This window comes from Emericellopsis atlantica (assembly GCF_019669845.1).
Source record: "Emericellopsis atlantica unplaced genomic scaffold F5Z01scaffold_2, whole genome shotgun sequence".
NCBI lineage: Eukaryota > Fungi > Ascomycota > Sordariomycetes > Hypocreales > Bionectriaceae > Emericellopsis > Emericellopsis atlantica.
The window spans coordinates 1,203,130-1,220,822 of record NW_025764704.1 but is presented as its reverse complement, the minus strand read 5'-3'; the positions used below and the strand labels follow the sequence as shown (position 1 = coordinate 1,220,822).

Below are 17,693 nucleotides of genomic sequence, written 5' to 3'. Positions count from 1 at the left end.
CGGGTGACTGCATCGTGTACGGAGTAAGGGTCGATTTCTGGTGGTATAGCAGAGGCCGTCGATTCTATTGCCAGTTGCTCAAGTGGTCCTGCAGGTTGGAGGAGGGGGGGGGGCTGGGTTCAAACATCATTTAGGGCGGGAGACGAAGCCAGTGCCCTTTGATGCTGAGCGGAGCCTGTTCATTGTCCACTGAGTCAGCAATACTTGTCAGCAAATTTCCCTTCGGCAAAGCGGTATAAAGCACACTCAACGCGCGAAAGGAAATGAGATTCCTTCTTGCGGGAGCAGAGAAGGGGAGACAGCAAGGGGTACTCACATCCTATCACTTCCACCAATGGCACGGCCAGTGTCGGGGGAGTCGACCCCAGCGCCAGAGCCACGCTCAAGCATCTTACGGCGGGAGCTGTTGATTGCAGGAGCGGCCTTGGAGCCGGACGCGCCAGCAGCGGCGTTGCGAGCGGCACGGGCCTTCTCCTCGTCCTCGGGGTTCTGGGCAGCCTGGGCAATGGCCTGGGCGTTCTTCTGGTACTTGTAGACAGTCCAGTCGAAGACGTAATCGTACTGGAAACCCTCGCGGACAAACAGATCGCGGAAGATCTTGCGGAGGTAGCTGTAGTCGGGCTTGTCGTCAAAGCGGAGCGAGCGGGTGTAGTTGAGATAGATGGCGAACTCGTTGGGGAAGCCACGGCAAAGAACCTCGGTGGGGGTAGTCATCTTCTTCTCCATGATGCGGTCGTACTTCTGCTTCTTGGTGGCAGCCTTCAGACCCTGCCAAGGCAGGGAGCCACGGCAGAAGTAGAGCATGACATAGCCCAGCGACTCCATATCATCGCGGCGAGACTGCTCGACACCCAGATGAGTGTTGATGGAAGCGTAGCGGGCAGTACCGGTCAAGTTCTTGTTCTCACGGTAGGGGATGTGGAAGTGAGTCTTGGGGTCGCGGTACTTCTTGGCGAGACCAAAGTCGATCACGTTGACTTGGTTACCTCGCTTGCCGATACCCATCAGGAAGTTGTCGGGCTTGATGTCGCGGTGGATGAACGACTTGGCGTGGATGTACTCGATACGCGAGATGAGCTGGTCGGCGAGGAGAAGGACAGTCTTGAGCGAGAACTTGCGGTTGCAGAAGTTGAAGAGGTCTTCCAGACTGGGGCCGAGGAGGTCCAGGACCATGGCATTGTAGTCGCACTCGGTACCGAACCAGCGGACAAAGGGGATGCCGACACCGCCAGCAAGAGACTTGTAGACGCGTGCCTCATACTCCAGCTGGGGGTGCTTGGCCTTGACGGACTCGAGCTTGATGGCAATCTCCTCTCCAGAAATGATGTTGGTGCCCAGGTAAATATCTCCGAACGAACCAGAACCAATCTTTCTACCGATGCGGTATTTGTTACCGACGCGGAGATCCTGTATTGCTTGTCAGTGCTCACGAACCCTGTGTTTGCGGTGGTTTGTTCGAATCGAGTCGGCGTACCATTGTTGTCATCGTGAGGTCGGTGGTCTCGATCCGCGGGGGAGCGAGGCAGTATTAGGTGGGTGTTGGTTGATGGGGATGTAGATACAAGCTTGCAGACTGATGGCTAAAGCAATGTTAGCAGCACATTCGAGGACCGATCGTAGTTATGGATGAATGGATGGATGGATGGATGCAGGAGGAACGAGGTTGGTTGGGTGACGGTGTGTGCGAAACCCAGAGCGTGTCCTCATCATCGGGCAAACGTGGCTCATTGACAAGTTCGGGTAACAGTGACAGTGAATCAGAGTCGGACCAAAAATGTGTTTCCCATGCCAGCCTGCCCCGACGATGGCATCACAGCAAAGTGCAGCGAGGCAGGCGGTGATGTTTCCAGGCAATAGAAGAGGCTGACGTACCTGCAGTGGCTTGGGATTGAGGGAGCAAGTCAGACGCGTCGGCGGAAATCTGGCGATGCCCTCAATCGGGAGTCGTGGGTGCAGAGGTTGAGAAATGGGACTCGAACCTCGAGAGAGTTGAGGAACGCGAAGTCACGGTGTGTGTGGCGTGGGTCGGCAGGAGGGAGTTTTGAGAGTGGTGTGGAGGTCGATTACGAGAAGCGAGGGAGGGAAAAGGACGGGAGAAGAAGAGATTGATGAAAGGGCGGCAAGCGGGACTAGCTGGAGGCGAAGACTGGAAGGGGGAAGGGGGGCGGCGGGCAAGCCGGCTTGGAGTCTGTCTGGTCTGGTGCTCGTGAGCCCAAGGACCAGCCGGCAGACAGGGCCCGGCGACGATTTACAGTGGACTGGACGGGTCCACAGGGGCCTCTTCTGGCACCTGATGGGGGTTGGGCAGCTGACGACCACACGGGTACAGTGGCTGGGAGCGTCTCAAAAGGGCGCGTACGACCAGATCAGCATTGATTCATCCTATAAATGCTGGGCGTTATCACAGCCAATGCGGTTCCGAGAGACAGGACTGGAGGTACAAGTGCAAATACAGACGCCGGTGCTACGGTGATAGGATAAGAAGTCATTGTTGCACCGACAGAGTGTTTGTCTATTGATGTCCTTCCAAGGGCAACCTTCCTTCCTTCTCCCGCCCTGCCGGCCATCTTTTGGGTTGTTGAGGCTTTGGGCTTCAACGTTGGGCTTCTCAGCAGTGGGTCTCGTCTTATGAGACCTCCTAATAACTCACCTCTGTAACCACGTCGTCTGACTGCCAGCCACCTACTACAACGGGTTGATCCTTGGAGTCGAATATTCGGTACATTGAGGAACGGAGCCGGCCCCTTTTCTCGCTTGCTCGTTGCGCCACTTTGCTCACCGACTCGTGGGTGCGTCAATTGCTCTAATTACCATCCGTACCGAGGAGGAGGAGGAGGTACTTGTGTCAGGGCAATCTGCGGATGCCAAGACCTTGGGGCTCACAGCACTCGCGGTGCAGCAGAAACAAGCTGGCAGCTGAGAAAAGGAACCAACAAGTTCAACCAACACTGCTATCCTTCCCATCCAAAGTGATAATACCGACCTGCATATGCAATCCGCGCGACTTCCGTCTCTCATCGCCAAACAATCAGCGTGCAGTCAACGACCAGGTCGTCAAGCCTAACCGGCGAGAGTGAACGAATACGTATGATGAAATGGTTGCTGACTCGCGAGGCTCGCGGCGTATCCGTAGCACAGCACCGAGAATCCTATTACATGTCGTGGTACGTCCAAAAGAGCCCTAATATCACGCCGTGATACCTTTCAGTCGCCGCTCAGCCTGCCTATGGTCGGTCAGCTGTCACAGGACCTGGCTTGCCGATCGATCTACGTACAGGTCACGCTTGTGCGTCAAAACCCCATCACCTCTTTGGGGGGGTTTTGCACTTCACTTCTCGACGACGCAACCACTATCGTCGAGGAGGGCCGTCATTGCAGCTTGTTCCGAGGTGTACCAGTTGTCGGCCCTCAGGCAATAAGACCAACCATTCCTCCTGGCGCCACCGGTGAAGCCAGCAAATGGAAAGGCAGCGGCGAAGCCACCTAGAATGTCTATGATCTATCTGTCCAGCACCCGCCACCTCCTCTCACTTACACCGCATCAACGATACCCTCCACCGCCTCCACGGCTTGGCATCGCCCTTTCCGAGACTACAAACTGCCTTGCCCGGAGAACATTTGCCCGCATCTAGAAGCCTTGTTATCCCAAGGTGCTCTCACGTATCAAGGCCCTTTTGTTCGAAAGCTGGCAGCCCTCTTGCTTCTTCTGAGCCGGTCAGCTGGTCAACGCCTTACCCCTCACCACCTAGACCTGCACTTCCCTCCTTCACGGATCTTCCAGTATTGAGGACGCACCGGTGAATGAATTTGAGTACTCTGTACTACAACGTAGATGTGAAACCCGCCCTTCTTGCAACCTCTATCGTACAAACAGCTTGACACCCAAGTTGCGGCCCGCCTTACAGAGGAGGGGAGGGCCCACCTATTCTGGTCGGTGATGGCGGCTAATTTTTAGTTACAACTTGCTAAAGCCTATCAGCGTCGTGATGCCGAAAATAGTGTCATCTGTGGGAGGCATATGCACGTTGCAGGGCGCAGCTGTCCAAGAGTCGGAACATTGTCGCGCGCCTTGATAAAGACATGAGGCATGCCTCAAGGCGCGTACGTACTACGTATATGCACAGTAACCACAGTTTCAGGATTACAATCAGGATATGTAGCAAGGTGCGGCCGTAATGTACGGAGTAAGCGGCGATAAATTATAATATGGTCCATGCAGCTCTCTTCATGCCTTGGCAGGCGACAAAAGTCAGTCGAGACATGTCGATCATCCCTTCCAGACTCCCTCCGGCATAAGCGCGCATGGGTCACGTGGACGTTCGGAGGATTTGGTAGCAAGTTGTGCGCAGAGTTCAGAGGGGCACGTTGAATCCCGGGTAGGCGAAATAGATATATCCCCATGTTGCCCACTGAACACCAACATGCGATGCAATGCTATATCATATGCTATGCTAGATCCGCTCTCTCATACAAAATTCAATATTGAGAACTAAGGCCTTGGTCCGGGAGGTGGTGGACCTTGAGGGTGGGCGTATTGCGGCTGCGTTGGGTAGTGCTCCTGAGGCGCCTGTGCCTGTGTCTGAGGCGGCCCGTGATATGGCTGTCCCGTAACATATGACCCAGACGACGCTGGTCCCGCGTAGCCTGACTGTCCCCCATGGTACCCATACTGCCCGGGTTGCGGTCTATATTTCGGGTCGGGGTGGTTCTGCAAGATTTCGCCCACCTTGTTCTCCACGAGCTTATTAGTCTTGTCGAGCCACTTTTTGGCCGAGCCTCCGAACAATTTGCTGGTCCCGGCGGTAGACGGTCGTGAGTAGCCTCCCGGGGGCGGTTGATGTTGGGGCGTATAATACGTTTTCGGAGGCGCGGGGTACGCCGCTGGCACTGGTTGCCCAGAGAAGCCAGGAACTGGCCGCGCTGGTCCGCCAGAAGAGCTTGGTCTGGGTGGCAGAGGCGGGGGCGGATGAAGTGAGCTGCCTGAGAGTGGTTGGGGGGTCGCACTTCCGTACGATGCATGGCTAACGGGCGGCGAAGGCCGATGAGATGTGGGATGTGTCGGCGGCGGAGGGGATTGATGCCCATGTGGAGTCTGCGGTGCCGAGAAGGATGACGGCGCTTGTGGGAATATGGAGGCCTTCACGTCTGCCGGGGGCTGTGTACTTGATCCAGAAGGTGCAATGTCGGCATAAGCTGGTGGTGGAGAGCTTGGAAGAGCGGGTTCGTCGGGTAGTGTAGCGAACTTGGATGGTTGTGGTGATGCTGGCAGACTTGACTGAGATGTTTGGTGTTCTGGTCGTGGCGAGCTCGCTGATGAAGCAGGCACCGGCGCCGCAATAGAGTATGGCTGGGGCGTGCGTCTGCCTGCGTTCAGGGCTGATGGCGACTGTGAAGATGGCGGCGGCGGCGGCGAATGTGCATAGTTGTGACCTGGAGAGCCGGCGCCGGAACCTGGGAATGTCGGCGACAGAGAGTGCTGGTAGGCATCTGCAGGAGGTTTCGGGGAGGATGCTGGGGGTGATTGAGAAGGCACGGGTGACACTACACCTTGCGGATGAGGCCACGAGACATTTTCCATGGGCCGCGGTGGCGTGGCTGGAGATACCCCATGAAAAGGTGCCCCTCCAAGCCTCGGACTCAGACTTGGTTGATCATGCTCTGGAGCTTGGGGTGTTGGTGCCATATATATATGATGGGGCGCCATGCCTTCAGAACACGGCTGTGCACCCGGTGAGCCTACTGACGACTCGTGCTGTGGTCGTGGAGAGGTATGTCCTAGGGATGATGGAGAGTGTCTCTGCTCCTCCTGCGGCGGCTCCTTGAAGGACGGTCGACGATACGGTCTGTAGACCATATTCACCGTCGCTGCTCCTGCCTTGGAAGGGCTGCTGGTATCCTGGTATCGGGAAGGTTGTGAAGCATCATGGCCTTCCGTCCCAGGCGAATATGGCTTGTATGGCTTGTACTTCCACGAAGTGGTGTCTTGCGGTGGTGGAGACTGAGGCTGGGCTGGCTTGTTGATATTCAACGGCGGTGGGAAATACGCACTGGGTCCAGCAGAGGGACTGACTGGGCTCACAGTCTCCGGTCGTAGATTTGATGGATAGTCGGTTGCCGAGATGCTCGATTCGCCAGTCATGGTGGGCACCATTGTCTCTGAGCCATATCCTGCGTGACCTTGACGTCCACCTTGCTCCGTCTGTGTAGCCGTCGCCGCGGCGCTATTGCTTGCAGAATCGTGACGCTCTGCCGGTGGTCGGTTTGTGGGTGTCGGCGTGACTACGGACGCGCTGTCGTCGCTTGGCCCAAAGTATGCCCAGGGATTGGCCTGGGCTGGGGTGTCAGAGTTCTGTCGCTCCGATTTCTTGGGTTGGCTGTGGCTGTCGACTTGGCTATTCGGAGATGGCTCTGCCGGCATCTCAAAGACGGGCGCGCCGTCTGGCGACGTGTGTGGGATGCTGCCATCGAGTTCTGCGACGAAGAGTGGTGGGGGGTAGCTGCCACCGGGATGATGTCGTTGGTGGTGCGCCATGCTGGCTCGCGCTCGAGCAGGAGGCTGATTCTGTCGCGTTCGCAGTGAGGTGCACGTTCGCAAGGGTGTGTATTCGGAATTGTTGGGCTATGTCACGGCATGAGGATAGACGAGCGGGAGGCGATGCACGCCAGCCACGAGGACATGGACTGGAGGCACGTGGTGGTGGCAGGCACTTCCCTGCCGCCGCACAAGCTCCAGCTCGCGAGGCTCAGCTCGAGCCAGCCAGCGTTAATGCATGCAGCATACAGTGATCGTTGCAGTACGCAGTACGCGCATCCGTCCCTTGAAAAACCCCCGGTCTTGTTATCAATCTCGCCCATCTTGGCGGCGCTGAATCCGGTGTTCATGTCGATCCAAACTTTATTGTTCGCACTAATTAACACAATACCATTGTTTTGTGGTTCTACCCCTTTTTCTTGTCGTCATGGCGTCTTTCTCAGCAAGATGGCACGCATGCAGCATGGCAGCCTCTATCCGTAGCAAACTCGACTACATCGTTCCAAGAGGCATCATGACTCTTTATTACTCCCGGGTTGCAATGTCAATTTTATCTGTTCAATAGATGTGTCTCATGGATATATTCCTAGCAGATTAAGTGATGATGCAGCTTAGTCGCCCATGCACAAGGCTGTCACATGCAATCCTATCCGGAGACCAACGTATCTTCCACAATGTTCACGGAGCGACGTGAGAGATAATTGTATAGGGATCCAAGTCGAGCATGTACTCGATCAGTCTATAAATATACTTCAGTCCGGGCTCAATCCAAAATTGAGATGACTTCTGCCCGTTCGTGCGCCAACGACTCGATCACATGCATCATCTATCGTCGGTGTGATCACGCGCAAGGATATAACTTCGACGACTCCCATACCAGGAACAAGACCACGACACCATGATCGAAAACTCCATTGGCAAACGTTGAGGTTTCCATAGGGGCACCATTGTCCGATTCACAATAACGGCATATGTCCTTCATTCTCTCTAATCACTCTCCCTTCAACCATCCCCTTCTATTCGTCGTCGCGCTGCGATGCAAAGTGTCATGGCACAAAAGCCCCCTTCTATGACGCTCGACTCTTGTGTCCATCCATTCATACAATCTCACCCTCCTTTTTCTTTGGTGTTTTTTTCTTTCTTCCGTCCCAGACTTTCTTTGTGCCAAATGCAGTAGACCCAATCAACACCATGGTCCCCCCCTACAAGGAGGGGGAGGGCACATAGGACAAGAAACCAGATATGTACTCGTGCCAACGCGGGAAAATTGGTAAAAAAGTCTCAAAAAATATTGGCACGTAAAGCCAGAAGATCGACGCAATGTGTCGTCATTCGCAGAATGGTATCGTAAAAAGCAGTGTGGTTCGCGCGGAAATTGTGTGTGTGTGTGTATGTGTCAGTATGTTCTTTTTTCGCCAGATAGAAAAGCAGCCAGGTCAGGTAACCCATCGCCGCACTCAGTCGTCCCTCTTCTCGCGGCGACTCCCACGGTCAACCCAGCGGCGCCTGCCCCGACGGGTCTCGAAGTGCGGCGCGACAGCCCGCACGTCGGCCTGCGCGCCCTCGATCGCCGTGCGCGTCTTGTTGCGGTAGCAGTCGAGGGCCCGCTGGAGGAAGATGGTGCGCCCAGAGAAGACGCGGCTCTGGAGCCATGCCATGCGGTAGCCGAGGTCGTTCAGCTTGGTCTCCTGCGCGCGGGTGGAGCGTCGCGTCCGAGGAATCGCCGCCTCGCCGTCGCGGTCGCTGCCCATGGGCACCTTGACCGTGCGTGTGCGCCCCGGGCGACCGACCTGGCGGCCCTCCGTCTCCTGGATGCCGTCGTCCTCGACGTCCTCGGGGAAGAAGTGCGAGCCCGTGGCACTGGGTGGCGGGCTTTGCATCTCGCGGGGGAAATAGCTGCGCGGGTAGACGCTGCCGCTCTTGCGGAAGCTGTCGGGGATCTCGTTGGTGTCGACACCGTCGAGGGTGACGCGCACGCGCAGCCGCGAGCCGCGCACATTGTCCTCGACGAGGATGAACTTGCGCTTCCTCGCCTCTGGCATGTCGGGGAACAAGCCACCCTGGTCGTCGGCACCTGCTCGCTCGTGACGGCGCGCCGGGACCGCGGAGCTGGAATGTGGTGCCATGTGAGACATGGAGCCTCCGGGGCCGCTAGCAGGATAGCCCTGGCTGGCGTAGCCGGTGAAAACCTGCGCCTGTCTCACGTCGTCGGCACCGCCAGGCTGACCGTGTGTCGGGGGCGCGGCGTGGTGGTGGCTGTGGTGGTGAGCCTGTTGAGCCTGGTGATGATCATAAGAGTGTCCATCCCCTATTGCACAAGTTATGGTTAGCGCCGAGTCTAGTGAGTGTTCTAAAGTCGGAAGCAATGAGGTTGAGTACTAGGTGTGCAATGAGGAGCGGGAAAAAGCAAAAGCAGAAAAAGCAGAAAGCAGATTGCTCGTCCAAACGGGGGATGATCGCCTTGGCGATATATGTACAAGATGTTGTAGCAGGTATGCATCTTGCAGAACAAATTCTTCAGTTAAGCCCCCCAGATTCCGTAGTTTCACTTGTTCTCGTGTGCCCGTTCGCCTCTCCCGTTGCCATTCTTTGACTCGCCCTCGCTCTCTTCCTCCGACGTCCCTCCACAGAAAATAATACTAGAGCGCGCGGTCGAAGTACACAAAGAGGCCCTGCCTGTATTGACAAAGAAGAGAAGAAGATGTAACGCAACGAGTACTTTTTTTCCAACGACGAATCTGACGTGACATGGTATCGACAAGCAGTGACAACTCCAATAATAACAGCAAGCAAAGCAAAGCAGGACAGTGACGCGCGGGACGGGTGGGTAACAGAGGGGTATATGTGCAGCGCGGTATGAGTGCAATGCAGTGCAAGAAGTAACAGATAAACATCCGCATGGGCTCGTGTTAAATATCACATCTGGTGGTGGAACATACCAACTTCATCGGCCCCGCCCTGGGCACCGTCGTGGTGGCCTCCCGGGTGTTGGTGGTGGTGGTGCATGGGTTGCTGACCTATGCCCGCCAGGTTGGGCTTGCCCATGTGGTTTCCGGTCGAGGACGCCATGGGTCCGGGTCCGGCGGGCATCCCTGGCTGGCCGCCGGGCACGGTGGTCATGGACGCGGACGAGGGGTGCGGCGACGACGCAACGGACTTGCGCGTGTTCATCTTGGCCATGCGGCGCACCCTGCGACTCCGTAGCCGGGGGTCCGAGTTGCTGTTCCGCCAGCTGTCGACGGCTCTCTGGATCAGACCTCGCTTGCCCCGCAGGGGCATGTTGAGATGGGCCAGCGCCCAGCCCACGCGGTTGCAGTCCGTCTCGTACATCAGCCGGTTTCCGCGGTACTGGTCCTTGGGGCAGCAGGCGCGCGGGTAGACGCAGTTCTCCTGCTTGAACTCGGGTGACAAGCTCTCCGTGTCCACCGACTCGACGTCGCACCTGATTGTGTACTCCATCTTGACCCGGTCTCGCGAGTACTCGAACGCGATCCATTGCACCCCGTTGCCGTCTTGCCTGACGACGGGAGGCGTCGTGGCCGGGATGGGACCCGGCGCCGCGTTGGGGTTGACGCCTGCCGCGCCACCGCCCGGGCTCTGGAGCTGCCCCTGCTGCTGCCCGTTCTGGGGCTGGTGATGCTGGGGCATGGGGGAGGACTGCGGCTTGTGCAGCTGTAGAGGCACATGTGGCTCGATCTTGGGCCGGGGGCTGTGGGCCATGGCCTGCTGCTGGGCGTGCTGCTGGTGCTGGGGATGTTGCGGGTGCTGCTGCTGCTGCGGGTGCTGAGCGTGATGTGGCGCATGCTGGCTCATGGGGTTATGAGGAGCAGGATGCGACATCATCATGTTCGGTTGCGACGTCATGGGCTGCTGCGGGTGCTGCGCATGTTGGGCGTACGGCGAGGCGGTCGGTTGCGGTGGCATGGACTGGTACTGAGGCTGGTGGGAGTAGTACATGGACTGCTGCATGTGTTGCGAGGGCGGCTGGCCGTAGATGCTTCGGTGCTGGTCGTGTTGCGAGGGCGACGGCACCGAGGCAGGCGAGTTGCTCTGCGGCGTGTGGTACGACATGGGCGGGTAGGGAGGGCGCGGCATCTGTGCTGCGGCCATCATCTCGGTGGTGTCTGTGCGATTTGTCAGTGAGTGCTCCTTGTTCCCGTCTCGAGTCTTTCCCATCTGCTTCGATTGACAAGGCGGCCAGGGCGCGTCTCTCGGCGCGTCTGCTCTGCTCTTGCTCTTGCTCGTTGCAGTCGGACATGGTCACGTACCTGCGGAAGCGTATCCGCCGTTCGCGCTCGGGGTGTTGTAGGAGCTGTGGTGGCTGTAGTAGGAGGGAACGGTCGTGTCTTGGGCGTGGTGCGCGTGCTGGCCGTTGGTGTGAGACTGGTAAGGTTGGGCAAGCGAGTGACTAGTCGACGAGGAGTATCCGCCCTGGTGGGAATGCTGCGCAGCTGCTGGCTGGGCGTGGTGAGGATGCTGCTGCTGCTGCTGTTGCTGCTGCTGTTGCTGCTGCTGTTGCTGCTGCTGTTGCTGCTGCTGCTGCTGCGTGTGGTGAGGCTGCGACGCGGCCACGGGTGGAGGAGGCGGGTGTGCTGCCTGGGCGTGGTGCTGCTGGTGGACAACGCTCGAGGGTCGCGAGTGGTGCTGCAGCTGAGCAGGCGAAGGACCTTGTGGCTGATGCTGCGCCGGATGCTGCATGGAGGAGAGTCCCGCGTTAGTGATCGGTCGTCGACATGTAACACGACTCGACTCTATAGACTAGGCAGGCAAGGAAAAGATGGAAAGGCAAGGACGCGATGATGTTTTGTAATGGCCCCCCGGGCGCTGTCAGGGTCCGCGAGCTGTGGTGGAGCACGTCCAGTCTCCCCTGGTTCGCCTGCTTGCTTGGGTGCTGACTGGGATTGCGCGGGTGAGCGGACTAAAATATTAGACCCAGAACCCAGAATTATCAGGACCCAGAACAGAACGGAACAGAACCACAGTGAGGGCTCCTTTGCTGGTTTGATTCTCAGCAGCAGGCACTGGCTCACTCTGCAATCACCAGCCCGTCCCAGGAGACAGGATACGCGAGGGCAAGGTGAGGCGAAGGGAAAGAAGGGTTGCTGGTCGATAAGGTACAGCGTGTGCAAGGCTGACAGAGGTGGAGGACAGAACAGGGACTGAGAGAGCGAGAGAGCGAGAGAGAGATGGTGCGCCTTACACAGACAGGTAGTGGCGGAATGTAAAGCTTGTCAATAGCCTGGATGCCGAGTGCACAGAGCTTGCTTTCCTGGTGTCGTCGTGAACCAAGAGCTCTGCGTTTTCTTCTCGTTCTTCTGTCTCGAGTGCCTTGGAGCTCCTCGGAGAGATCGAGCAAGTGAGAGCGCGATCGTGGTGTGGGTTTGTATGCCCGGTTGACAGTGACAGTGACAGTGACAAGGACAGCGACGGGGGGGGCTAGAAGGAGACGAAGAAGCAGGGGACAGGATATTTGAACCAAGATTATGGGGGAGGATTGGGGCGCGGTAGGATCTGGAGTGGGTTGGCAGACCGCGGGATAATTAACGTGGATTATGGGCTCCAAACGGACGGGGGCGCGCGGTCTGAAAGGGACAGGCAGGACTGGACTCACCAGGAGAGGAGGCGTTGAGGTTCAAACGTGGAGTCTGTCTCTATCCTGTCACTTTTCCCGATGTGATATCGTTTAATGAAATGACAGGCTCCTGTCATGCACCGGGAAATGCCGACAAGCAGCACCGCTCTGGTCAAGCAGCTCTGTACAGTAGGCTTCCAAGCTCAACGAGCGGTCTTGTCGAGAGTGTAGCGCCCGCCAATACTTGATTTTGACAGGCAGCCCAGCAGAGCTGGTCATTATCCGTCATCCAGCCAAACCCATGGGAAAAGAAAGGCAGGCAAGGAACGTGTTTGACGGGACAGCTTCTTCGTCTCTCCCAGTCCTCGCCCACTGTAGAAACAGGGGGGCAGGCAGGCTGGCCATGACCTGGGGCCAAGACAGCCGGGGGGCTGCCAGGATGCTCGACTTGGGGCAGACAGGGGGGGCTTAAAGAGGGGGCGTGCATGCAAGACAAGGCTGGTGAGATTGCTCAGATGCGCATGGCAGAAGCGCGACAGGGGCTGGGCGACTGTCCACCCAGTGACCAATGGCTGCCGTCGTGGCCCCCGTCGGGCAGCGCTCGAATGGAACAGCTGCCAAATGGAGAGTCCACAACCGGGTCTAGTCGCGGACAGGGATCACGCCGGGTTTGGCGCATCTCCTGGTCTGGTCTCTGCTGGATGGATGCTTGCTTGGCCCGTCTCTCCTGGTTGGGCGGTGTGGGTTCGGCATGGGTCCCAGAAGCCCCTTGTATTTCTCCAGACGCCGTCGTCACGCCAGAGCAGAGCAGAGGCCACAGATCTGGGCTCGTTTGCGCCCCGATGACCTCCCGGCTATTTCAAATATACGACGATGATGACGCAGGTACCGTAAGAACAAGTCGGCAATTATTATTTGGCCTGTGAATAAAGGCTCGAGAGTGTTGAGAAAACGCTGCTGTGCTGCTCATGGTTCGATTGTCGACAGACAAAAGGCTCGGTCTCCACGGTGGAACCCTGTCCGGGACTCGCGCGATGACCAGACTAGTGATCTGGTCTCCTGCTGCCACGCATGAGTGAGTGACAGAGCGAGTGCTTGTCCATCCGTCGGTTATAGTAATGAGATGATAATAATAAAGCGCGTGTGCGCATCAGACGAACGTCGCATTCGCGAGCTCTGTCGCTTTGTTGTTGTTGTTGTTGTACGTGGTGCTTGCGGCGCAACCTGCAGCCTGCCAAGCGGCCTCGAGGTAGCCTTCGGCTCCGAGCAAGCTGGGATCGGCTGGAGCGCACATGATTATCGCAAGACGCTTGTGAATGGTGACACTGCATCATCAGCGACCAACAAGTGTATACGTAGACTAGACGTATGAACACCGGCGGCTCGGATCGTCAATCAGCGAAATCGCTGGCGTCTGGACGCAGTTCGGTGTGATTTGGGGTGAATCTTCCAACCAGCACACGCCAGGCATCGACGCTGTCCTCCATCTCCCATGTTCCTCCGGCTCTGTTTTGTCAGTGATCTCCGATAATAACTTCACCTTACCTTTTTAGCTTTTAGGTGCTGGCAGCAACTCCCGTCCCCTTCCAATTTGCCAACAGTGGACGGTCCTCGCTCGCACGCCGCGTGAGGCTCATGCTCCACCCAATGCACAGGAGCTCGACGGAACCGCATTAGTGTAATTTCGTTGGCGTTCGGTCGCACTCCACTGTCGTTTTGGCGCTGACAGCCTGACACTGCCGTTGATGCGCAAAGTGGCTTTTTTTGTCGTGGTTTACGGAGTAACGTAGTTGCTCTCCTTCTTTCGTTAGTCGACGTACTGAAAAGGGTACCTCAGGCATGGAGTCCCTGCCGGTCCAGTCAATCTTGGCTCTGTAGGGGAAGGAACAAATGACAGCGACAGCTTCCTTGAAAATTCCTAATTGGGAAAATGTCCTGTTCGGGAGACGAAGGTCCGCTCACGATAGTGAGATGAGGCTAACACGAGCTCAGTTTGGTAAACTACTAGTAATCATTGTGATGAGGTGTTAACAAGCGGTGGCTTGCCTCGGTTTCCGTAATTAGGCATGCTTCACGGCTGCTGGCAGGTGACTGAGTCCGGTCTCCGTCGCTGACGTCGGATGTCGTCCGTAGAGTCCAGGCTGGAGCTGTCAGCCAAGCTTGCCTTGTTCATGTTGACGGGCCCCTGCCTTGTTGGTGGACGTTAGCAGGCCCCGTTGTTATTCCGGCGCTCCAGTCTTTGGAACGGCGCCCAGGCAAGCGCGAACGGCCAACGACCCATGCGCTCTTGGTACGTAGTAGAACCAGAGCGCCGGTATTTGACATCAAGCTTCCAAGTTCCATGTACGCACTTAGATTGTTGCTCGCACTCTGCCAGAAAGGTACTGGCATTAAATGCCAGCACTGCCGTGGGTGCCGACAGCGGACAACATGCGGCTAACCGTCTCGTACGCTCCTCGCTCTCCTTTGCCGTTATTCTTCAATACGGAGTATTAATAGTGTACGGAGTACTATGTATAATACCTAGAGAATCGGCAGCTGCTGACCCACTATCGGGGCCATTTGCGGGCGCCCCGTCCGAAAGTGAAACACACAGGCTCCCTGGTAATAAAACGTGCGGCCCTAAATGGAGATGGTGGTGGGCTGGTGGCACGAGTCAATCTCGGCCTGTGACGGGTTGCGGATCGACTGACCGACCAAAGCAGACTCGCATGGGAGAAGGAGGAGTGAATGGGGAGCTTAACGGTATCGGTCTAGCTTGTGTTCGTCTTCCATCATTTCTTTGTTTGCCCAGACCCCATGCCCTCATTGCGCGTCCTCGCAACGCCTGCATTTTTACATCAGTAGCCTTCTTTTGGTATCATTATATATCTCGACTGATTATCGCTTGACGAAGAACAGATAGAAACGCGTGGTTTCTCGGTGGCCTGTCAACTTGACATCACGCTAGAGGCATCCAGGGACCCTGCGGGTGACCCCCGGTTCTTGGGGATCCCTTGTAGTCCGGGGCGAAATGTCATCAATAGTGCGACGCTGGACGGGTGTTGCAGGCTCAGGTTGCGCCAGCCTTTGATATAATTCATTCATATGTAGAGTCTGGAAGAAATGTAATAATGTTGTAATTTGTACCTGCAAGACCCTTCGCAGCAATCCATGTGTCGTTGAAGCCAATGTCTTGACTTTGCTGCCCTGCACGTGTTTCAACGGGACCGTCCGTCAAAGTATTGGCAGACCACAATGACGGAAACGTTGACAGCAATAAGGTTGTATATAAGGTTGATAGACGACGCAAATCCATCCTTGAGTTGTTGAAACCACTTCAGACAAACGCGAGAATCAGGTGAGTTCTTATTGCACACGACTATAAAGTTTCTATAGTCTTTGATCACGTTGGAAATCGATTTGCGTGTCAAAGGCTTGATGACATGAGTGCACTTATAGGGTAGCCTGGAGGAACAGTTATACACGACATCTACAAGTACTAGTAGCCGCAGCATCACTACTACCTATCACGCACGATAGCTTTCCTTGTCCACCTGCGTGCTTGGCTGGCTGCTGCATTGCATAGAGCTAGACTATTAGCTGGCCTGCCTGTTGATCCCATCCCACATCGCGGGCTGGTCGACGCATGGCATGGCATGGCCTACCGCATACATGTACGCACGCAGCACGGCGTGGCATGGCATGGCACGCCATGGCCGTACCAGCTTGCTGGTTTATACTTTTCGCAGCCCCTGATGACAGCAACCCTACGGCGCTACCTTGCTGGATCGATGGCGGTCGTGGGGCGCCGCCCGGACGCCATCTGCCACACTCCTGGCTCGCGCTCCCGCAAGATCCCTTCAAGTCCAGGGTAGGATATCAGGGGCCTATTCGCCGCCTGGGGGCAATAGTACATGTAGCTGTCGAAACTAGGCAGGACAAGTATGTATCTTGCGATTAAAAAAAAGTATCCGTCCTGTTTGGGAAGATAATACTTTCCGAGCTTGGCTTCGATCTTGCGACGTTGCTCGCAGGTGACGAACCTTGCCCAAGCGAGCAAACAGGCAGAATCAGTCCCTCGGCAACCAAAGAGTTGCCCCTTTCGAACCTTGCCCAATTAAATGCTTGTTGGGCCAGATTATCAAATCAACTGGGCAAAGGGCGGCAACAATCAAACACCTGTTGAGATTCATCAACAAGTCCTCCATTGGGACTGCATCGGCATCCTTCTTCGCCAAAAGCTTGCGAGAAAGTCGGTCAGGGATGTGCTCCATCGACAAATGCGGCGGCTGCTGCTCTTGCTGCAGCCTGCCCAGCAAGCAGCAGCAGCAGCAGCACACATCCCACCAGCCCGCAGTCTTCCGCCCAGGCTATCGACCAAGAGGGGAGGCAGCCAGGGGGGAGGGAGGGGGCGTGTGTCGGGAGGTGGATCCTACAAGGTGTCAAGGCCCCTGCTGCCACACGGCTGCGCAAGGATCCTTCGTCAGGGCTAATTTGTCTGAGACCAAGGATTTGATCTCTTCGCGCGCCATTCGCACTGGGCGTGTCGAGACGCGCGTGAGGTCACCTCTGAGAGAAACTGGCGGGCGAGGATGGAGCAATGAATCGGGACAGCTATTATGGGGTATTATCTCGCTTGGGAATAAGCCTCGCTGAACGACGACGTACGTACGTAAGTGCGAATCGGACTGGAATCATCCTGACGGACAGTAACATGAGTGTGTGTGCTTGGCCAAGATTCTTCGTCCGCAACTCGGCTGTCAGCAGCAGCATTTGCCGTGCACAGACGACATCAGCACAGTGACCGCGGCATTGGACGCACTTACCCGAGCCAACGAAGAGCCAAGACGATAATTACGCTAACTACTTATGCTGCAAATTCACTCTGCTTGCGAGAAGTGAACGGCGGCGTGATTGCGATCCGTTTGCTACGTTGGATGGGATTCATTTCTTGGCAGTCTTACAACAAGTGTGCAGAGGGCAGAGGGTGGTCTTGTCTTGGACGTGGAGGCTCTTCATGTCCATGTCGTCTGTCGGCAGTGAGAGACGAGAATGGGCCATGCTGCCCCTGCTGAGTATCGCGGCTGTTGGAGCTACCCTGGTTACTTCGAGCTGTAGGTTCTGACAGGTATGTCACGTCTAGTACTTTGTACCTAACACCTATGTAAGTACGGATAGTCAGCCCCGTCAGAGCGCACTAAGAGTAACGTAGTAACTCTAAAATAGACGGCATCTCTAATCTCAAGTGGCTCGACAAGTATCCGTATTACGGAGACTACTCCGTATTAGAGGAGAGTCATCAGTCACAAGAACAGACAGCACCGGCAGTGGGGCTCTGCCGCTCTTCTCTGCCTCGCACTTGAAGCCAAGCTCTTCGTGATGCGATGACATACAGCTCGTGCGATGGCACGCAGCCCGTCCTTATCCAGTGATTCCAGAGCTTCGTCTACAGCCACGAGCTGAGCCCCAAATCATCCTCCAACTGTTCGGCGCCACTGCTTGTTCATGGATGATAGGACGTTCCGGGCACGTTGCCACAAGCTACAACGGTCTAGGAGCGGAGGAAGCTGTCAGTGTGTCACTCATTATCATCACGGAGCAACCCCA

General features: G+C 56.5%; 3 protein-coding genes across 3 annotated transcripts; all 3 read right to left on the bottom strand.

The window, feature by feature from the left end:
* Positions 1-70: 70 nt before the first annotated feature.
* Positions 71-1,962, bottom strand: F5Z01DRAFT_216433 (putative casein kinase I). Its single transcript, XM_046258177.1, has 3 exons — positions 1,475-1,962; positions 317-1,407; positions 71-189 (listed from the first exon to the last, which is right to left on the bottom strand). Exons 1-3 carry the CDS (start codon positions 1,484-1,486, stop codon positions 180-182), a joined length of 1,113 nt encoding a protein of 370 aa, XP_046122661.1. The 5' UTR covers positions 1,487-1,962; the 3' UTR covers positions 71-179.
* Positions 1,963-4,489: 2,527 nt separating this feature from the next.
* On the bottom strand, positions 4,490-6,532 carry F5Z01DRAFT_670442 (uncharacterized protein; the record flags this gene model as incomplete). The annotated part of the gene is made up of 1 exon (XM_046264561.1): positions 4,490-6,532. One exon carries the CDS (start codon positions 6,530-6,532, stop codon positions 4,490-4,492), a length of 2,043 nt encoding a protein of 680 aa, XP_046122660.1.
* A 1,457-nt stretch (positions 6,533-7,989) lies between these two features.
* On the bottom strand, positions 7,990-11,230 carry F5Z01DRAFT_670441 (uncharacterized protein; the record flags this gene model as incomplete). The annotated part of the gene is made up of 3 exons (XM_046264560.1): positions 7,990-8,840; positions 9,472-10,656; positions 10,801-11,230. The coding sequence occupies 3 exons, from the start codon at positions 11,228-11,230 to the stop codon at positions 7,990-7,992; spliced, it is 2,466 nt and encodes an 821-aa protein (XP_046122659.1).
* Positions 11,231-17,693: the final 6,463 nt, after the last annotated feature.